General features: G+C 42.7%; 1 protein-coding gene across 1 annotated transcript in view; it reads right to left on the bottom strand.

The window, feature by feature from the left end:
* LOC126456031 (lysosomal alpha-mannosidase-like) overlaps positions 1–23,633 on the bottom strand; it is a 189,152-nt gene that overhangs the window by 34,064 nt on the left and 131,455 nt on the right. The window contains exon 12 of the mRNA XM_050091790.1: positions 18,629–18,746. Coding sequence (XP_049947747.1) covers positions 18,629–18,746 — 118 coding nt within the window. The remainder of the gene's footprint in view (positions 1–18,628; positions 18,747–23,633) is intronic.

Genomic DNA, 23,633 nt, shown 5'->3' with positions numbered 1-23,633 from the left:
TTCACACAAAATTTGATGCAAATTCTTGCTCCATTTTTTATAATAATCAAAAATCGCCAAGCACACTAAAACATGTTTCTCCTTTCTACCTGTCAAAAACAACAAAGTATGCTGTACGCTTGAAATTGTGAACATATATTCGAGACATTTGTACCAACATACCAAAAAAAGATTGATAATCGAATGTACGTTGCCCGCGCAATTTGAAAAGTCACCTTACATTTGAACAGCTCTCGTATGCTGCCTCTATAGCCGTCCAGAATTGTGAAAGTGTTGCTGGTGCAGGATTTTCTGCTTTATGTCCCATAAATGTTTGATGGGATTCATATCGGGTGATCGGGGTGGCCAAATAATTTGCTTAAATTGTCCAGAATGGTCTTCAAACTAATCACGAACAGTTGTGGCCAGTGACATGGTGCACTGTCATCCATAAAAATTCTGTTGTTGTTTGTTGCAAATGGCCTAAAAGTAGACAAATGTAACCATTTCCAGTCAGTGATCACTTCAGTTGGGCGTGAAGACCCAGTCCATTCGAAGAAAACAAAGCACAAACCGTAATGGAGCCACCACCAGCTTGCACAGTGCCCTGCTGACAACTTAGGTCCATGGCTTCATGGAGTCTACACCACACTTGGACCCTGTCATCAGCTCTTATCAACTGAATTCAGGAATTGTCTGACCAGGCCACAGTTTTCCAGTTATCTAGGGTCACTAACCGACGAGAGGCGCTGCAAGCGATGTCACGGTATTAGCAAAATGTACACATTCACTGTACATCCCACATTGATTTCTGTGATTATTTCATGTAGTGTTGCTTGTCTTGTGGTACTGACAACTCTATGCGGACACTGCTGCTCTCAGGCATTAAGTGAAGGTCTTTGGCCATTACATCTGTGGTGAGAGGTAAAGGTTGGAAATTGGTATTCTCAGCACACTCTTGACACTGTGGCTACTGGAATATTGAATTTCCTAATGATTTCTGAAATGGTATGTCCCATGCCTCTAGCTCTAACTACCATTCCACGTTCGATGTCTGTTAATTCCCCTCATGCGGCCATAATCATATTGGAAACCTTTTCACATGAATCACCTGAGTACAAATGACAACTCTGCCAATGCACTGCACTTTTATACCTTGAGTATGCGATATTACCACTGTTTGTAGTGCATATTGCTATCCAATGACTTTTGTCGTCTTAGTGTAAAGCTTTCGATTTTTTCAAGTTGATCAAAAGCTAACAAAAAGTTGTAAGATACGTACAATAGTCTACAGTACATTACAAATGAAAGGTCAAGTCATTGCCATTAACTGACAATTCTATGCATCGCGCAAATGCTGTAGACTGACATCAAAAACCTAGAGTAAGGCTGGGAAACAATCAGTAGACGCAGCAGCGAATTGAAACAAATAACAGCATAGAAAAATGTGAACAATAGTGTTGTAACGTCAAGTTTAACACATATATTTCAGAACAACACAACACATATAAGTCACAGAGTAAGTTGACAAGCAAGACATGTGTACACGTTAGCATTCGAATGAGCATTGAGTCCCAGTCTAGCGGCCGCTGCTCGGCTGGCCGCTTAGGTGGCGCAGCTGCTGCATGGCTGGCAGACAGCGCCGCACATAGAGGACACGCGTAATTGTGCGGCAGCACTTTGAATGATCGGCAAGTCACAACACTTTTCCCCCCTTTGAAATTGTTGCACTGGTCTTGATGGAGGTGTCCTGGAGATGGCTAACGTCCATAGGCGTTGTTTGACTCGCCGTAAAGTCTCGAGGAGGAGGCGTCCCGCATGGACGGAAGTGTCCCCGATGATAACGGGTCGAGATGACAGGAGACGTAGGGGTCGAATCTGCTGGGGCCTCACGCACCAATCTGCCCGTTGTGTGCAAGTCCAGTTGATATGACAGGAGACATGGGCGATGTGTCGGCGTCCCTTGGAGGAGGAGGCGAGTAGATTAGCTCTGACAGAGCATGGTCATCCGGCTCCTGGATGGGCACGTCTCCTGGTGGCGTCCGTTCTTGTGCTGGCATTGCGATGACGGTGAGAGGGCTGCGTTGTGAGTATTGAGAGATGCCAAGATCCCGAGCGTCAGGTAGAGCCGAAGGTGGTGTAGCGGCATTCAGAACAGGTGTTGCCGGCACACGAGGCCGAAGCTGGTCTGAATGACGCACTGCAACACCCATGTCCATCTGGATTTCATACAGGCGTCTGCCACGGTGTCGTAAGATGCGGCCTGGGCTCCATTTTGGCCGCCTGCCGTATCCCCGTACCCAGACAAGGTCATCGGCGGTGAACCGGCTAATTGAAGGCACCCGTGGCCGTGAGGTGGAAGGCCGCAGAACATGAAGTAGCGTGCGGGGCTGTCGGCCATGTAAGATTCTGTGGTCGCCCATGGGGGTGAAACGGTAAGACGCCAGAAACTGGAGAAGCGCATCATCAGCAGCAGAAGAAGTCAGAAGTTTTCGCATCTGAGCCTTAAATGTGCAGACCAGTCGTTCAGCCTCACCGTTGGAGTGTGGATGGAACGGCGGGGCGTGACATGCATAACGCCGTGACGAGCACAAAAATCCGCAAATTCGGAAGATGCAAATTGCAGACCATTATCAGTAACAAGAGTAGAGGGGAGGCCTTCCAAAGAAAAAATGCGGGCGAGAGCAGTGGTGGTTGCCGCGGTGGTAGGCGATGTGCAACGGACAATGAAAGGAAAGTTAGAGTAGGCGTCAATTACGAGGCGCCAATAAGTACCTAAAAAGGGTCCCGCAAAGTCAGCATGAATGCGCTCTCTCAGGCAAAGGCCACGGTGACAAAGATGACTTCGGGGCAGCGGCCTGTGACACACAAGGGCCGCAGGCAGCGATCATGTGTGCTATTTCAGAGTCGATGCCAGGGCAGTACACATGACGGCACGCCAGAGATTTTGTGCGAGACACACCCCAGTGCCCTTGGTGAAGGAGGCGCAAGACCGAAGCACGCAAAGACGCAGGTACCACAACATCCAGCGAAGCATTGTCAGTGGAAAGGAGGATAACACCATCTACATCTATATCTACATTTATACTCCGCAAACCACCCAACGGTGTGTGGCAGAGGGCACTTTACGTGCCACTGTCATTACCTCCCTTTCCTGTTCCAGTCGAGTATGGTTCGCGGGAAGAACGACTGTCTGAAAGCCTCCGTGCGCGCTCTAATCTCTCTAATTTTACATTCGTGATCTCCTCGGGAGGTATAAGTAGCGGGAAGCAATATATTCGATACCTCATCCAGAAATGCACCCTCTCGAAACCTGGCGAGCAAGCTACACCGCGATGCAGAGTGCCTCTCTTGCAGAGTCTGCCACTTGAGTTTGTTAAAACATCTCCGTAACGCTATCACGGTTACCAAATAACCCTGTGACGAAATGCGCCGCTCTTCTTTGGATCTTCTCTACCTCCTCTGTCAACCCGATCTGGTACGGATCCCACACTGATGAGCAATACTCAAGTATAGGTCGAATGAGTGTTTTGTAAGCCACCTCCTTTGTTGATGGACTACATTTTCTAAGCACTCTCCCAATGAATCTCAACCTGGTACCCTACCTTACCAACAATTAATTTTATATGATCATTCCACTTCAAATCATTCTGCACGCATACTCCCAGATATTTTACAGAAGTAACTGCTACCAGTGTTTGTTCCGCTATCATATAATCATACAATAAAGGATCCTTCTTTCTATGTATTCGCAATACATTACATTTGTCTATGTTAAGGGTCAGTTGCCACTCCCTGCACCAAGTGCCTATCCACTGCAGATCTTCCTGCATTTCGCTACAATTTTCTAACGCTGCAACTTCTCTGTATACTACAGCATCATCCGCGAAAAGCCGCATGGAACTTCCAACACTATCTACTAGGTCATTTATATATATTGTGAAAAGCAATGGTCCCATGACACTCCCCTGTGGCACGCCAGAGGTTACTTTAACGTCTGTAGACGTCTCTCCATTGATAACAACATGCTGTGTTCTGTTTGCTAAAAACTCTTCAATCCAGCCACACAGCTGATCTGATATTCCGTAGGCTCTTACTTTGTTTATCAGGTGACAGTGCGGAACTGTATCAAACGCCTTCCGGAGGTCAAGAAAAATAGCATCTACCTGGGAGCCTGTATCTAATATTTTCTGGATCTCATGAACAAATAAAGTGAGTTGGGTCTCACACGATCGCTGTTTCCGAAATCCATGTTGATTCCTACATAGTAGATTCTGGGTTTCCAAAAACGACAAGATACTCGAGCAAAAAACATGTTCTAAAATTCTACAACAGATCGACATCAGAGATATAGGTCTATAGTTTTGCGCATCCGCTCGATGACCCTTCTTGAAGACTGGGACTACCTGTGCTCTTTTCCAATCATTTGGAGCCTTCCGTTCCTCTAGAGACTTGCGGTACATGGCTGTTAGAAGGGGGGTAAGTTCTTTCGCGTACTCTGTGTAGAATCGAATTGGTATCCCGTCAGGTCCCGTGGACTTTCCTCTGTTGAGTGATTCCAGTTGCTTTTCTATTCCTTGGACACTTATTTCGATGTCTGCCATTTTTTCGTGTGTGCGAGGATTTAGAGAAGGAACTGCAGTACGGTCTTCCTCTGTGAAACAGCTTTGGAAAAAGGTGTTTAGTATTTCAGCTTTATGCGTGTCATCCTCTGTTTCAATGCCTTCATCATCCCGGAGTGTCTGGATATGCTGTTTCGAGCCACTTACTGATTTAACGTAAGACCAGAACTTCCTAGGATTTTCTGTCAAGTCGGTACATAGAATTTTACTTTCGAATTCACTGAACGCTTCACGCATAGCCCTCCTTATGCTAACTTTGACATCATTTAGCTTCTGTTTGTCTGAGAGGTTTTGGCTGCGTTTAAACTTGGAGTGAAGCTCCCTTTGCTTTCGCGGTAGTTTCCTAACTTTGTTGTTGTACCACGGTGGGTTTTTCCTGTCCCTCACAGTTTTACTCAACACATACCTGTCTAAAACGCATTTTACGATTGCCTTGAACTTTTTCCATAAACACTCAACATTGTCAGTGTCGGAACAGAAATTTTCGTTTTGATCTGTTAGGTAGTCTGAAATCTGCCTTCTATTACTCTTGCTAAACAGATAAACCTTCCTCCCTTTTTTTATATTCCTATTAACTTCCATATTCAGGGATGCTGCAACGGCCTTATGATCACTGATTCCCTGTTCTACACATACAGAGTTGAAAAGTTCGGGTCGGTTTGTTATCAGTAGGTCCAAGATGTTATCTCCACGAGTTGGTTCTGTGTTTAATTGCTCGAGGTAATTTTCGGATAGTGCACTCAGTATAATGTCACTAGATGCTCTGTCCCTACCACCCGTCCTAAACATCTGAGTGTCCCAGTCTATATCTGGTAAATTGAAATCTCCACCTAAGACTATAACATGCTGAGAAAATTTATGTGAAATGTATTCCAAATTTTCTCTCAGTTGTTCTGCCACTAATGCTGCTGAGTCCGGAGGTCGGTAAAAGGAGCCAATTATTAACCTAGCTCGGTTATTGAGTGTAACCTCCACCCATAATAATTCACAGGAACTGTCCACTTCTACTTCACTTCAGGATAAACTACTACTAACAGCGATGAACACTCCACCACCGGTTGCATGCAATCTGTCCTTTCTGAACACCGTCTGTACCTTTGTAAAAATTTCGGCAGAATTTATCTCTGGCTTCAGCCAGCTTTCTGTACCTATAACGATTTCAGCTTTGGTGCTTTCTATCAGCGCTTGAAGTTCCGGTACTTTACCAACGCAGCTTTGACAGTTTACAATTACAATACCGATTGCTGCTTGCTCCCCACATGTCCTGACTTTGCCCCGCACCCGTTGAGGCTGTTGCCCTTTCTGTACTTGCCCAAGGCCATCTAACCTAAAAAACCGCCCAGCCCACGACACAGAACCCCTGCTACCCGTGTAGCCACTTGTTGTGTGTAGTGGACTCCTGACCTATCCAGCGGAACCCGAAACCCCACCACCCTATGGCGCAAGTCGAGGAATCTGCAGCCCACAGGGTCGCAGAACCGTCTCAGCCTCTGATTCAGACCCTCCACTTGGCTCTGTGCCAAAGGTCCGCAGTCAGTCCTGTTGATGATGCTGCAGATGGTGAGCTCTGCTTTCATCCCACTAGCGAGACTGGCAGTCTTCACCAAATCAGATAGCCACCGGAAGCAATAGAGGATTTCCTCCGATCCATAGCGACACACATCATAGGTACCGACATGAGCGACCACCTGCAGATGGGTGCACCCCGTACCCTTCATGGCATCCAGAAGGACTCTTTCCACATATGGAATGACTCCCCCCGGTATGCACATGGAGTGCACATTGGTTTTCTTCCCCTCTCTTGCTGCCATATCCCTAAGGGACCCCATTACGCGCCTGACGTTGGAGCTCCCAACTACCAGTAAGCCCACCCTCTGCGACTGCCTGGATCTTGCAGACTGAGGGGCAACCTCTGGAACAGGACAAGCAGCCATGTCAGGCCGAAGATCAGTTTCAGCCTGAGACAGAGCCTGAAACCAGTTCGTCAGACAAACTGGAGAGGCCTTCCGTTCAGCCCTCCGGAATGTCTTTCGCCCCCTGCCACACCTTGAGGTGACCTCCCACTCTACCACAGGTGAGGGATCAGCCTCGATGCGGGCAGTATCCCGGGCAACCACAGTCGTAGTCCGATCGGGGGATGCGTGGGACGAGCTGGCCATTCCTGACAAACCCCCATCCAGACCCCCACAGTGATGCCCATTGGCAACAGCCTCAAGCTGTGTGACCGAAGCCAACACTGCCTGAAGCTGGGAGTGAAGGGATGCCAACTCAGCCTGCATCCGAAAACAGCAGTTGCAGTCCCTATCCATGCCAAAAACTGTTGTGCAAAGAACGTCTGAACTAATCTACAGAGAGCGCAAACAAATTGACACAAAATTTAAACGGTTATTAAAATACAAGATTGCCTAGTAAATGCAGTAATGCTGCTACTTGCGCACTGCTGACACACTGCTCGGCGGTGGAAGGAGACAACGTGATTTTACACTATTCAGGTACTAAAACGCGATGCTACAACTCTCAAATACTATAATACGCCCAAAATTTATGAATTAAACAATGCAAGTACCAAAAACATGCAAAGAAATTAAGAATTAAACTATGTAACAAATGAGTGGGCTAGGAGTATACGACTTGCTGGTGCAGCTGCTTATCCAACGGCGGCAGGGAGCACACATCCCTAGCCTTGAGGCGGTAGCGCAAAGCGTAGTAGTTCCGCAATGGATCAGAAGTCTTAGCGGACGGGCGATCTGGCCAACCCTTCTGAATACAGCGTAAAACCCGGGAGAGGGTAGGGTCAGAACCCGTAGCAGCCGCCAGCCTGTCCCCAGTGATGGGGAACCCGTCCACTGCTCGGCAACATCCAGGCGGAAACACAAAAGTTCGTCCCTATCGAATGCCTGATCAGGACCCATGGGAAGGTGAGACAGAGCATCAGCATTTGCATGTTGAGCCGTTGGCCAGAAATGAATCTCTTAATTGAAATGAGACAAGTAAAGAGCCCAACGCTGGAGGCGGTGTGCAGCCTTGTCGAGAAGTGACGTTGATGGATGAAACAAGGAAACAAGTGGTTTGTGATCCGTAACAAGATGAAATTTTGAGCCATAGAGAAAAACACCAAACTTATGAAGAGCATAAATAATGGCCAAAGCTTCTTTCTCAATTTGAGAATACTTTTGTTGGGCATCCGTGAGCGTTTTGGAGGCATAAGCAATGGGTTGTTCCGAACCGTCAGAAAAACGGTGCGCAAGGACTGCACCGACCACGTATTGAGAGGCGTCTGTGGCAAGAACAAGATGTTGGCCAGGTCGATAAGTAGCCAGGCATGGGGCCTGTTTCAGCATAGTCTTCAATTTCTGGAAAGCCACATTGCATGACGCGGACCAGTGAAAAGGCACGTTTTTATGCAACAGGTGATGCAACGGCTGAGCCACCGAAGCCGCAGATGGTAAAAACTTGTGATAGTATGCTATTTTCCCCAAGAAGGCCTGCAGTTCCTTAACAGATGTAGGGTGAGGAAGGGCATTGATCGCAGCGACAGTTTGCTGAAGCGGACAAGTACCATCCCGAGAGAGTTGAAACCCCAAGTACGTGATAGATGCCTGAAAAAATTGTGATTTCTGAAGATTACACTTAAGACCGGCAGTCTGTAAGATATGAAAAAGTGTGCGGAGATTTTGAAGATGTTCTTCAGTGGTGGAGCCAGTGACAACAATGTCATCCATGTAATTGATACACCCAGGGACAGGGAGCAATAATTGTTCCAAGAATCGCTGAAAGAGAGCAGGGGCGCTAGCAACCCTGAGTGGCAAGCGTTGGTATTGATAGAGGCCGAAAGGCATGTTAAGGACCAGAAACTGCCGGGAAGCAGCATCGAGAGGAAGTTGATGATAAGCTTCTGACAGGTCAATTTTAGAAAAATACTGGCCTCCAGCAAGTTTAGTGAACAGTTCTTCAGGATGGGGCATAGGGTAAGTGTCGATGAGCCATTGAGCATTTACAGTGGCTTTGAAATCGCCACAGAGACGAATATTACCATTTGGCTTAGCAACGACAACGACAGGAGAGGACCACTCACTGGAAGTGACAGGAAGCAAGACCCTTGAAGTAGTGAGACGATCCAGCTCCCGTTTTACCTGATCACGAAGGGCCACAGGAATGGACCGAGCCCAAAAAAACTTAGGCCGAGCAGTGGGTTTGAGCATGATATGAGCTTCAAAGTTGTTTGTACGGCCTAACCCAGGAGAAAAAAGGGACGAAAATGTCATTGACAAGGAATCCAGTTGAGCATAAGGAATAGCATCAGAGACAATATTGACAGAGTCATCTATGGAGAACCCAAAAACGCGAAAGGCATCGAAACCAAAAAGATTTTCTGCGTTGCTCTGGTCGACCACAAATATGGGAACAGTGCGAATGACTGATTTGTAAGATACCTCAGCATGAAACTGTCCCAAGAGAGAAATCTTCTGTTTGTTGTATGTCCGTAATTGCCAAGTGACAGGTGACAGGAGTGGAGAACCCAACTGAAGATACTTCTGAGAATTAATTATAGTGGCAGCAGAACTGGTATCCACCTGCATACGAACATCTCGACCAAGGATTTGGACAGTGAGGAATAACTTCCCTGAAAGGGAAGAAGTGCAATTGACAGACAACACAGAATCAGAATCAGCGTCATGTTCATGAACATCATGTATGCAGCCAGATTTGCAAATGGAAGACACATGACCTTTCTTTTTGCAATTGTGACACACAGCCCAACGTTGGGGACAATCCTCGTGTGAATGTTTAGTAAAACACCGCGGACATGAAGGATGTTGCCGGGGGTTTTGCTGCAGTTTCTTAGCGGGTTGTTTACGGTTAGACCAAGGCTGTGCGTGGGAGTGCACTGCGGCCACGTCGGCCGGCGGGGACGCATCGCACGCGTCGTCAACAGTGCACAGAGGTTGTATTTCCCCGACATCACCCCACGCATCTATTTGCGTCCCAGTGGCGCGAGAAATTTCAAAAGACTGCGCAATGGAGAGAACTTCATTTAGAGTCGGATTTGCCAACTGAAGGGCCCGTTGCCGAACTTCTTTGTCGGGCGCCAACTGGATAATAGCATCCCGTACCATGGAATTGGCATAGGATTCTTTATGAACGTCAGTAACAAATTGACACTTTCGACTGAGGCCGTGAAGTTCAGCAGCCCAAGCGCGATAGGATTGATGTGGCTGTTTTTGACAACTATAAAAGGCAACACGAGAGGCTACCACATGCGTTTGCTTTTGAAAATAGGCAGACAGAAGTGAGAACATTTCAGCAAAGGACAAAGATGCAGGATCCTTCAAAGGAGCCAATTGCGACAACAACTGATACATTTGAGGTGAAATCCAGGAAAGGAACAGAGACTTACATGGTTGTTCGTCCGTGACATGAAATGCCAAGAAGTGCTGTCAAAGACGTTTTTCATAATCAGACCAGTCTTCCGCCATCTCGTCGTATGGAGGAAAAGGAGGTATAGCCAACGACGAGAAACGCCCCGCATTTGACGCCGCGACAAAATCGCGAATCGCTGCTGTTATAAGCATTTGCTGTTCAAGGAGATTTTGCAATAGTTGCTCGACAGTAGCCATGGAAACCTGTGGGTCAACGGTGAAAAGGAAAAATCCACTACCTCGTCACCAATTGTAACGTCAAGTTTAACACATATATTTCAGAACGACACAACACATATAAGTCACAGAGTAAGTTGACAAGCAAGACATGTGTACACGTTAGCAATCGAATGAGCACTGAGTCCCAGTCTAGCGGCCGCTACTTGGCTGGCCGCTTAGGTGGCGCAGCTGCTGCATGGCTGGCAGACAGCGCCGCACGTAGAGGATGCGCGTAATTGCGCGGCGGCGCTTTGAATGATCGGCGAGTCACAACAAATAGCTTAGTTTATGCCACACAAAAATTAAGTGTAGTCCACTTTCTAAATTATGCTTGCCACATTGACAGTTGTATACTTGAGGGTGGTTGTTGTTGCTGTTGTTGTTATTGTTGTTGGTTTGAAGTAGCACCTTTCTTACTAATTTGCTGCATTAAATTTAGCTGGCATATGCGTGTATAGTGGTAGTTTATTGTGAAAGCAGTATGCTGATTGTCTTTTTGAGAGTTACTTATCTTTTTTTAATTGTAATCCTCGACTCTATAGCAGTATGCTGATTGTCTTTTTGAGAGGTACTTGTCTTTTGTTAATTGTAATCCTCGACTCTTTCCACATGATCCCTGAAGGTTCTCCTTCTTGATGGGATCTATGGAACATGATGGATGGATGAATGAATGAATGAATGAATGAATGAATGAATGTGAAATTGCACAAATGAATACATATTAATGCCATGTGCCACCTATTGCATACACTTTTTCTTTTCATTTGAGACTGCTTTTCTGACATGTTTTACCCCACAAACAGAGCATCTCAGAAATATTGTGACAAACTTCCAAGACTTTTAGAGGGTATCTTGAAGAACACATCTAGGATAGGAAACCATGTCTAGCAATGTCATCTAATGACACTACAGAGTGTCAAAATTATTGGCACCGTTGCCTGCCACTATGCCACCACTTTGCAACCAAATGTGACTTTGTACACTGATGGACCATAGGCAGAACATCTCATAATGTCACTTGTTATTCACAGAACGTCTCACAATGTTGCTTGTTATTCAGTAATCATGACTGATTGCCAATTGCCGGTGGAGACGGTGGAGCTAGATGCTGCATTAACAAGCCATGTCCCCTATGAATGTGATGCTCTCTTGGCTCGATGGATGAGGGTTTTGGACACAGATTTCCATTTGCAGTCTACTTTTCTCCTGTATACTGGAAAAGCATCTGAGGTCTTACAGGGCTCCAGAAGAAAAATTAACTGTGGATGGATGCCCATGTCTGAAACCATCATCTAGACAGGCGACAGAGCATCACATTCACAGGGGACAAGACTTTTCTACGCAACAGCTAGCTCCATCTTCTCCACTGGTCGTCCTGGCAATCAGTCACGATTACTGAATAACAAGCAACATTGCGAGACGTTCTGTGTAAGGTCCGTCAGCATAGAAAGTCACATTTGCTGCCACAGGTGTCAGCTGATGGCAGGTTCCGGCACTTATAACTTCAATGCTCTGCAGCATCGTCGGATGACTTTTCCGGACAATGGTTCCTATCCTCGAAGTGTTCCCTCTAAAACCCCACAGAATTCACTGCAACATTTCTGGGAGGCCCTGTATATTTACTTGAGTGCTGATTAACTCTCTCACTCTTGCGTTATGCTCCCTAGATTTAGTTCATTATGTGACTTAGCCTTAATTCTGTTTGTAATATATTCAAGTTGAACAAATATATTTCAAGGAAGACACAATACATGAAAGTCACAGATCAAGTAAACAGAGTAAGCCGTGTGTACACTTTAACAGTAAAATCATAACTGAGTCCAAATCTAGCGGCCGCTGGCTGGCTGGCCGCTTAGGTGGCACTGCTGCTGCATGGCTAGCAGACAGCACCGCATGAAGAGGATGCACATAACTGCATGGCGGCACTTTGAAAGATCGGTGAGTCACAACACTGTTTATAATCACTTGATCTGCATCCTTCTCAGGCAATGTCACACAAATTCTTCTCCGTTTTCCTTATGCGCATAATACACAAATCTGCATGCTTACAGCATGTTAGGTCACTATCCTCCGTAGCTAATGTCATGCAAATTATTCTTTGCTTTCCTTACAAGCATAAAGCACCAAAAAAATTGAGATCTACTGCTGCTTTCAATGTACGAGGGTAAGTGAACTATTATCCACAAAGTAGTTATAAAATTTTATTGTAGTCAGATAGGAAACTTACAAGAACATCATTTTTTGACATAGTCTCATTGCGTTTCAAGCACTTGGTCCATTGTTGTACAAGCTTCCTGATGCCCCCATAAAAGAAGATTCTTGACTGAGCTGCGAGCCAGGAATGCACTGCTTCTTTCACTACTTTGTCCGAGGCAGATCGGTGGCCTCTTAATGCCTGTTTGAGTGGACCAAACAAGTGATAGTCAGAAGGGGCAAGATTGAGACTATATGGAGGATGATCCAGTACTTCAAATTTGTGTTTCTGGAGCGTTTCAGCATTGTGGGCAGCAGTATGCAGATGGGCATTGTCGTGCAACATCACAACACCTTTTGACAGCAATCCTCGGTGTTTGCTTCGAATTGCAGGATTTAGCCTGGCAGTAAGCATCTCACTGTAACATACACTGTTTATTGTTGTGACCCTTTCCCCATAATGTTCCAGTATGGACCTTGTGCATCCCAAAAAACCATAAGCATCAGTTTTCCTGTGGATGGTTAGGTCTTGAAATTTTTCTTGCATGGCAAATTTGGATGTTTCCATTCCATACTCTGCTATTTACTCTCTGGCTCATAATGATGGATCCATGTTTCATCACCAGTAATGATCCTGTCTAAGAAGTTGTCCCCTTCTTTACCATAGTGATCCAAATGTTTTTTTGCAGATGTCCAAGCACGTTTGTTTATGCAAATGTGTGAGCTGTTTTGGGATCCATCTTGCAAAAAGTTTATGAAACCCAAGTCTGTTGTAGATGATTTCATAGGCAGAACCATGACTAATTTGTAGACAATGTGCCACTTCATCAATAGTTAATTGTCTGTCTAAGAGAATCATTTCACGTGAACAGTCAATGGTTTCTTCATTTGTGGCAGTAAACGGTCGTCTGGCTCGTTCATCGTGCATAACACTTGCATGGCCATTTCGGAATTTTTCAATCCATTTGTAGACACTCCATTGTGGCAAAACACTGTTCCCGTACTGTACCGAAAGTCTTCAATGAATTTTGGCCCCTGATACCCCTTCTGACCACAAAAAACAGAGCACTGAATGTTGCTCTTCTTTGTTGCAAATAGACAGCAGAGCAGCCATGATTAACAGCACGGCAGTGATAAAGAAACTAACCTAGCAGCTTGATAATTACAAAGATAAAACGACAAATAAACAAAGAATGTGTCATCAACGTCAAACAACAGTGCTACCAAAATTTTAAAAAAATATAACTAAATTGCAGATAATAATTTACTTACCCTTGTATTTATGCCTGTATAATATTTGGAGTTACAGTATGTTCATCTATACCCAGGAGTATATTGTTCTGCATACACAGATGATTATTTTATTTAATGTTATATCTGTGAGACTAGAAGAGTAATTCCTAAACATATTTTTCCTTGATATTGAAGTATGGAAACTGATCAGATTAAAGATCTTTCATAGAAACTGACTACTTATTATGCATTCCTTCTCTGCAGTTATTCTACTGGAAAGTCTCTTAGTCCTGAATGCACTAATGTATTAGAGATATCTGTAATGTTGGAGAATAAAACTTGTGACCTCAGCAAACAAAATATCTTGGGGTGACGGTTTCCTTTCCCTTTCTTGTAAATCACTCCATTCAGGAATTTCTGTTTGTGTTATACAATTATGAAAGTGAAATGGAGATAGGGCAAACGCTTCTGTTCAACTGACTTTGGAGAACTACTTATTGCACCAAAGTACTTTTTTAATGCAGCAGCTTAGCGTTTTGACTTAGCTGTCGTCATACATACTTTCATTTTGTTTCCATCACCTTTCATGTATATGACTGTAGATATACTTCCCTAATGAAAACTGTAATTAAATTTCCATATAGATTATGCATCCACATCAAGCATAACCCCCCCTCCCCCACCCCCTCCCCCTGCCCCAATGAACCATGGACCTTGCCATTGGTGGGGAGGCTTGTGTGCTTCAGCAATACGGATAGCCATACCTTAGGTGCAACTACAACGGAGGGGTATCTGTTGAGAGGCCAGACAAACGTGTGGTTCCTGAAGAGTAGCAGTAGCCTTTTCCATAGTTGCAGGGGCAACAGTCTGGATGATTGACTGATCTGGCCTTGTAACATTAACCAAAATGGCCCTGTTGTGCTGGTGCTGCGAATGGCTGAAAGCAAGGGGAAACTACAGCCGTAATTTTTCCTGAGGGCATACAGGTTTACTGTATGGTTAAATGATGATGGCGTCCTCTTGGGTAAAATATTCCAGAGGTAAAATAGTCCCCCATTCAGATCCCTGTGCAGGGACTACTCAGGAGGACATAGTTATCAGGAGAAAGAAAACTGGTGTTCTACATATCGGAGCATGGAATGTCAGATCCTTTAATAGGGCAGGCAGGTTAGAAAAATTTAAAAAGGGAAATGGATAGGTTAAAGATAGATGTAGTGGGAGTTAGTGACGTTTGGTGGCAGGAGGAACATGACTTCTGGTCAGGTGAATACAGGGTTATCAATACAAAATCAAGTAGGGGTAATGCAGGAGTAGGTTTAATAATGAATAAAAAAACAGGAGTGCAGCTAAGCTACTACGAACAGCACAGTGAACGCATTATTGTAGCCAAGACAGAAATGAAGCCCATGCCTACTACAGTAGTACAAGTTTATATGCCAATTAGTTCTGCAAATGGCAAAGAGATTGGTGAACTATATGATGAGATAAAAGAAATTATTCAGATGTTGAAGGGAGAAAAAATTTAATAGTCATGAATGACTGGAATTTAATAATAGGAAAAGGAAGAGAAGGAAAAGTAGTGAATGAATATGGAATGGGGGTAAGGAATGAAAGAGGAAGCTGCCTGGTAGAATTTTGCACAGAGTGTAACTTAATGATTGCTAACAATTGGTTCAAGAATCATGAAAGAAGGTTGTATACATGGAAGAGGCTTGGAGACACTGGAAGGTTTCAGATAGATTATCTAATGGTAAGACAGAGATTTAGGAACCAGGTTTTAAATTGTAAGACATTTCCAGGGGCAGATGTGGACTCTGACCACAATCTATTGGTTATGAATTGTAGATTAAAACTGAAGAAATTGCAAAAAGGTGGAATTTAAGGAGATGGGTCCTGGATAAACTGAAAGAACCAGAGGTTGTATAGAGTTTCAGAGAGAGCATTAGGGAATGATTGACAAGAATGGGGGAAAGAAATACAGTTGAAGAAGAATGGGTAGCTTTGAGAGATGAAATAGTGAAGGCAACAGAGGATCAAGTAGGTAAAAAGATGAGGGCTAGTAGAAATCTGTGGGTAACAGAAGATATATTGAATTTGATTGATGAAAGGAGAAAATATAAAAATGCAATAAATGAAGCAGGCAAAAAGGAATACAAATGTCTCAAAAATGAGATCGACAGGAAGGGCAAAATGGCTAAGCAGGGATGGATAGAGGACAAATGTAAGGATGTCGAGGCATATATCACCAGGGGTAAGATAGATACTGCCTACAGGAAAATTAAAGAGACCTTTGGAGAAAAGAGAACCACTTGTATGAATATCAAGAACTCAGATGGAAAACCAGTTCTAAGCAAAGAAGGGAAAGCAGAAAGGTGGAAGGAGTATATAGAGGGTCTATACAAGGGCGATATACTGGAGGGCAATATTATGGAAATGGAAGAGGATGTAGATGAAGATGAAATGGGAGATATGATACTGCGTGAAAGGTTTGACAGAGCACTGAAAGACCTAAGTCAAAACGAGGCCCCGGGAGTGGACAACATTCCATTAGAACTACTGATAGCCTTGGGAGAGCCAGCCCTGACAAAACTCTACCATCTCATGAGCAAGATGTATCAGACAGGCGAAATACCCTCAGACTTCAAGACGAATGTAATAATTCCAATCCCAAAGAAAGCAGGTATTGACATGTGAAAATTACTGAACTATTAATTTAATAAGTCACACCTACAAAATATTAACACAAATTCTTTACAGACAAATGGAAAAACTGGTAGAGGCCGGCCTTGGGGAAGATCAGTTTGGATTCCATAGAAATGTTGGAACATGTGAGGCAATACTGACCCTATGACTTATCTTAGAAGATAGATTAAGGAAAGGCAAACCTATGTTTCTAGCATTTGTAGACTTAGAGAAAGCTTTTGACAATGTTGACTGGAATACTCTCTTTCAAATTCTGAAGGTGGTAGGGGTAAAATACAGGGAGTGAAAGGCTCTTTACAATTTGTACAGAAACCAGATGGCAGTTATAAGAGTCAGGGGGCATGAAAGGGAAGCAGTGGTTGGGAAGGGAGTGAGACAGGGTTGGAGCATATCACCAGTGTTATTCAATCTGTGTATTGAGCAAGCAGAAAAGGAAACAAAAGAAAAATTCGGAGTAGGAATTAAAATCCATGGAGAAGCAATAAAAACTTTGAGGTTTGCTGATGGCATTGTAATTCTGTCAGACAGCAAAGGACCTGGAAGAGCAGTTAAATGGAATGGACAGTGTCTTAAGAAGGATATAAGATGAACATCAACAAAAGCAAGACAAAGATAATGGAATGTTGTCAAATTAAACCAAGTGATGCTGAGGGAATTAGAGTAGGAAATGAGACACTTAAAGTAGTTGATGAGTTTTGCTATTTGGGGAGCAAAATAACTGATGATATTCAAAGTAGAGAGGATATAAAATGTAGACTGGCAATGGCAAGGAAAGTGATTCTGAGGAAGAGAAAGTTGTTAACATTGAGTATACCTTTAAGTGTCAGGAAGTTGTTTGTGAAAGTATTTGTATGGAGTGTAGCCATATATGGAAGTGAAACATGGACAATAAATAATTTAGAGAAGAAGAGACTAGAAGCTTTTGAAATGTGATGCTAGCGAAGAATGCTGAAGATTAGATGGATAGATCACATAACTAATGACGAGGTACTGAATAGAATTGGGGAGAAGAGAAATTTGTGGCACAATAGGACAAGAAGAAGGGATCAGTTGGTAGGACATGTTCTGAGGCATAAAGGGATCAACAATTTAGTATTGGAGGGCAGTGTGGAGGGTAAAAATCATAGAGGGAGACCAAGAGATGAATACACTAAGCAGATTCAGAAGGGTGTAGGTTGCAGTGGGTACTGGGAGATGAAGAAGCTTGCACAGGATAGAGTAGCATGGAGAGATGCCTCAAACCAGTCTCTAGACTAAAGACCACAACAACAACAACATATAGTATCCACTTTTGAGGTTTATACTTTGGTGCCCAAGTCTATAAAAGGCTGACGGTAGACATAAGGTAAGAAACTGAAAATGACTAGATGTTCAAAAAGAATGCAAAGGAACATGTGATTAGCCAACCCCTCTATCTATCAGAATATTTGTACTTGTGAATTTAAATTATGCATAACTCCATTTAACAGACCTTGACTTTGCCAGTATATTGACATCTGATAGTAGTCTTTGTAAAGTTAATTTGTTTGACGCATTAGATGGAAAATCAGCAGCTGATAGAGTAGGAAGAGTGGTGTTGGTATTTGTCAAAGTAGCTGTTTTTTTCATATTGAAAATATACGTATGAAGTAATTTATAAGTAATTCCCATAGTTATCAGTGTGAGTAGATTAGAACTCATAATAATTTGTTTGTAATATACTTACAACTGCCTTTTAATATATAATTTGATTCATTCCATATCCCTTAAGGCTTTCCTTCATGATGTGATTCACAAAACTTAACTGAATGAATGAGTGAATGAATCAACAACTTTGGCTTCTAGATAAATGAGTTTATAGATATTTCACAAGATATTTATCTACAGTATTTAATGATTAGTTAACAAGGTATTTATCTGTAGTATTTTATGGTTTGTCACATTGTCAGTTTGCTTTTTTCTCAGAATCTTTGGATGACATTTCTTTAATGATTTTTTATGACATTTTTCTGATGGCCACCATCAGTGGAGAGTGAATCTTTGGCAATGCCAGCCACTTGTGTTGGTGAAACATCATGAAAATCACTGACCACCCATCAACCAAAAATCTTCAGACAAAAGCCAACAGGAAATATGTCAACAGGTAAGTGCAAAAGCCTCAAAAATTTTCTATTTTTCTTTCCACTACCAAGTCATTTATATTTCCAACTAAACATGCATGTTTACTTTGGAAGAAACAGTGACAATAGCAAAATTGCAACACTAAAGCCATTCACTTACTTGACGGGAATTGGTCCAGCTAACCACTCTAATTCAAAATGGTTATCATCTTTATAAACCCTAACAACTTGGCTTATCCAATCTGTGAAGATCTGATGAACTTCATCTACAATTTCTCCTGTAACAAAATAAAAATAAAAACATTAATATTTATGAAACTCCAAGAAAAAAATCAAACAATGGAAAGTCCAGGCTGGAATATCAACAGTGTTATGAAAAAGATAGATTGCCACTCACCGTAAAGATGTTACATTGAGTTGCAGGCAGGCACAATGAAAAGTGTGTTACACATTGAGCTTTTGGCCGAAGCCTTCTTCAGAAAAGAAAAAGTACACACACACACACACACACACACACACACACACACACACACACACACACACACACACACACACATTATGCATGCATGATCCCCATCTCAGGCCACTATGAAACTACACTGAACAGATGCAGCAGTCTGGAGTGGGTGGGGAAGATGAAGGCATAGCAGGTTTTCGGTGAGGGGAGAGATATGAGCTCTGCCTGGCAGAGCATGTGGGGATTAAGGGACTAGACAGTGGCAGGACAAGGATGTCTGCTGCACAGTCAGGAGACTATGATGGATGGGGGGCGGAGAGGGAGGGGGGAGGGAGGGGCTTGAGGAGAGAAGAAGGAGAGGAACAGAGAAGAGGAAAAGACTGATGGGTGTGTCGGCAGAGAGCTGCACACAGTGAGGATGAGTGGATGTGAATTGTGAGGAAGTGATAGGACAGATGAGGCAGAAACCTTTTGGTGGAGGTTGTGGGGATAGTAGATTATCATAGACTGAGGCCTGGATGATTTCAGGAATGGAGAATATGTTCTAAGGATAACTCCCAACTGTGCAGTTGAGAAAAGCCAGTGGTAGAGGGGAGGATGCAGATGTCCTGTAAAATGTAGAGAACAATAACACTGCCTTCCTCCCTCGTGCCCCAGTACTGCTCCAGCATACAGCACTAGCCAAAAGCCTGTCAATCATGACAGTTCAGTCATGACACTGCATTTTGGTTGCATGTGAGGGGACTATGGGCTATGTCCAGTAGCTGTGAGATTTGCGTAGTACACACTCTTTAGACGAAGAGTCAGACTTCAGTAATTTGCACCTATAATCGTGTTCAACTAGTATGTTGGTCATGGCTCACCCTGAGTGATGATTATCAAAGTTATCATGAGCAAGACATAACATGAAATTTTATGTATATCACTGCTGTCTAATAATTGTCTCTGACATATACAATAAGGGGCAACCCCTCACCTATAGCAGACTGATAATGTGGTGCTGCATAGATGCATGTAACACAAAATAGTGTTCACTAGCTTTCAACAGCTGGCTCCTTTCCACATGCGGACACCCAACACATTCTACCATTACCATGATGACACTGATTGTTATATCCTACGCTATTTGCAAAAAGAACTGTAAGTTTTAGCAAACAATTAATGCAAATTAACAAAGATGTTATGTGATAACAGTCTGAGGGTGGCCGCTAGAGTGAACCACCTACCAAAACAGGCTGAGTGATGGACGATGCAGCAGTGTGTTTATGTGATTCACAGGCTGCAGTCCACACACGCCGTCTTCCATCACAGCCATCAAACGCAATGAGCACATTCATGTTCATAGAACGAGGAAGAACATCAGGCATTGCAAACCTACTGGACCACTTCATCATATATATGTACTATATTTGTACTATCCAGCCTACTTAATTAATATCATAACAGTACTTTTCCAAGATAAAATGAGATTAATTCATTCTCCGTTTTGTAATTTTCCAGTTTCCAAAACTTTCGAAAGTGAGTACTGGTTACAATGCTGTGAGGCTGTTCAAAATGTTTTGTATGCCTTTTGTGCTTCTAGCGTATTTGAAGTCACGCTTATAACATACATGCTGTGGCGTTAACATTGAATAAATTACTGGAACCACTCTTCAACAAGCAATTCCAAGAAGCCCTCTTCTAGCCCTCAGAGAGAATGAACACGCCTAGAGAGCAGCTCTGCTGGCAACCCTGTTGTCTTTCTTTCTTTAGTGGCATATCAGACACCTACAGTGCATACACTTCTTTGTGTTTTCATTGAAGAGTCTGAAAGAGCTGATAAAAAAAAAAACTTGTAGGGACTGTGGGTCAGAAACAGTGTGCTATTATGTTACTGATTCTGGAGTAGCAGCCAAAACTACTGCTTTGGTGTTATGGATAGGAAAAAGTACTGTTGGAGACTGGAAAAAAATCGAGCAGAAATTGAAAAGTGGTGTGCTTCCAAAGTTAGTGGAAGTGGAATAAAAGTAAGAAAGACAATGTTGAAATGTAAGCATAAGGAAGTTGAGGTGGCTTTATTTTTGTTGGGTGAACATTTAAGAGGAAAAGGTTTGCCCATTGCTGGGCCAGTATTGCAAGGAAAAGCATTGCAGTTTCAGCAGTAAATAGAAGAAGCTTCAGAATATACTGTCAGTGATGTTCAATATTCACCAGATTCTCATTAGTGGAGAGGCTCTATCTGCTGACAGTGAGAGAGTGTTTTTTTTTTTTTTTTTTTTTTTTTTTTGGGGGGGGGGAGGGGGGGGGGGGCGGGGAAGGAGACCAGACAGTGAAGTCATTGGTCTCATTGGATTAGGGAAGGACGGGGAAGGAAGTTGGCCATGCCCTTTCAAAGGAACCATCCTGGTATTTGCCTGGAGCGATTTAGGGAAATCATGGAAAACCTAAATCAAGATGGCCGGATGCGGGATTGAACCATCGTCCTCCCGAATGCGAGTCCAGTGTGCTAGCCACTGCGCCACCTCGCTCAGTCGCTGACAGTGAGGCTCTGCCATTGTTTAAAGACTATCTTTCGAAGTTAATTGACAAGAAGTGAACTAGTGGTGAAAAGTTGTACAACCGCAATGAGAATGGTTAAAATTACAATATGCTCCCTCTGAAAATGCTTGCTTCAAGAAATGAATCTGTGGCAGCTAGACATAAGAATAATAAAGAACAATTTACTGTGTAGGCTTGCAGTAATGCAAGTGGCACACACAAGCTTATGCTTACATTAACAGGGAAATCACAGAGACCTAGAATTTTCAAAAACCTGAAAAATCATGGATCATTGCCCCTACATTACACTCATCGAAAGAAACCATGGATGAATTGACAAATCTTTAAAACCTGGTTCCAAAATGAATTTGCACCAGCTGTAGAGAAATATGTGAAAGACAACAGTTTGCCAAGAAAGTCCTGCTGTGTCTTGATAACACACCTTTGCATCTTACCAGCAATGTACTCACAGACAGAGATGTGAAAACATTATTTTTACCACCAAATGTGACTGCTCTTTCTCAGATGATGGATAGGGCATCCTTGAAATAATAATAAAAAAAAAAAATGTATTTCCACTGTCTTCTCAGATTGTTGGTATCAGAGATTGATAATAGTGTAACCATTCTGAAGACGAGTGATTTGCTAGATGTCATAAGTGGTTGGCCAAACTGTGTGAAAAAATTCCAAACATATAACTTGTGGAACCTTGGAAAATTCAATTAGGTAATGAAGCTGGACATAACTTTGACTCCATGTGTGAAACCGAAGTCAAAGAGGGGAACAATAGTGCTGTTTGATTGTTCAAAAAATGTACCAGGTTCTGAGAATGTCAGTGAGAGGACATTACTGAATTGATGACAAATGATGAAGTTGGTGAACTAACTGACAATGATATTGTGGGGATGGTGAAGCAGGGGGATGAAACAAGATGACAGTAGAAATCTCTTCCCACATTCAGAAGGGTTCAAGACGATTGAGGTAGTGCTACAGTATGTTAGTGAGCAGGAAGAAGCAGCTCTGGCTAATACCATCTGCTTGTGTAAGTGGAGGGACTCTGCAGCACAGAAGAGGCCTGAAGGAGGAAAACAGTCATCTAACAAAGACTTTTTGAAAACATCAAGCTCGTAAGTTTCATCTTTTTCACTAGGCTTAGCTTTACACATGTATGTAATCATGTGTCCGTGCTGTACAATACAGATAATTTTATGTTTTCTGTAATAACTTTGAAGGCTGTATGTGCATAATAAACATTTATAACTAGCATATAGTATGTAAGAAGTCATAAAATGAAAACACTGTAACAAATTACTACTTTGATAATGAACATAAACTCTATCTAGACTTAGGACTTTCTGATCACTCATCTTTGTTTATCTGACTGCCAAAAACTGATAAACATAATGTAAGAAAAACTTAGATCAGAATAAGTTTCAATAAAACAAATATTGAAATATTCTATGAGAAACTAAGTAAAGTTAAGTGTTATCTCGGGGATCGTGATCCTTAAAAAGTTTTCTTGAAGTATTTAATGAAACTTTCCCACCAAGATCATTTTGCAATAAAACATCAAGTAAGGAAAAATGGATCACACCAGGAATAAAAATTTCCAGAGAGAAGAAAAGGAAGCTACACAATCAACTGAAGTACAACAAAGATCCTGATTTTGTAAAATATATTAGGAAATATAAAACTGTTTTTAAAAAAGTTATGAAAGCTTCAAAAGGAATAGCAAATAAATCCATTCTAGGGCAAACAAGTAAAACATGGGCAGTAGGTCTGTAGTTAAGTTTGAATTATGTGCCAAAAATTACAATCAAGACATTTCAAAAATCAAACTTAAGGAAAAATATGTTGTAAATCCAGCTCAACTATCTTAGAGTTTCAATGAGTACTTCATAAATGTAGCAAAATATTATTTAGATGTAGCAAATTATGAGCAGGAAGTAAATAGTTTTGGGTTGAAAGGCAATATCACTTAATGTCTTAAAAAATTCAACACAGTCCCAACAAAAGTTGCTGAAAATGTCATACTATCTTTAAAACACAAAGCCTCTGCAGGTTGGGATGGGATACAAACCAAAGTAATTAAAAAAGTTTAGAACATAATAGCTCATCCACTCTCTCTCATAATAAACAAATCATGTGAGGAAGGCTATTTGCCTGATCTGTTGGAATATGCAGAAGTTAA

The sequence above is a fragment of the Schistocerca serialis genome, chromosome 1 (assembly GCF_023864345.2).
Source record: "Schistocerca serialis cubense isolate TAMUIC-IGC-003099 chromosome 1, iqSchSeri2.2, whole genome shotgun sequence".
Lineage (NCBI taxonomy): Eukaryota > Metazoa > Arthropoda > Insecta > Orthoptera > Acrididae > Schistocerca > Schistocerca serialis.
This window is presented reverse-complemented; position numbering and strand designations above follow the sequence as displayed.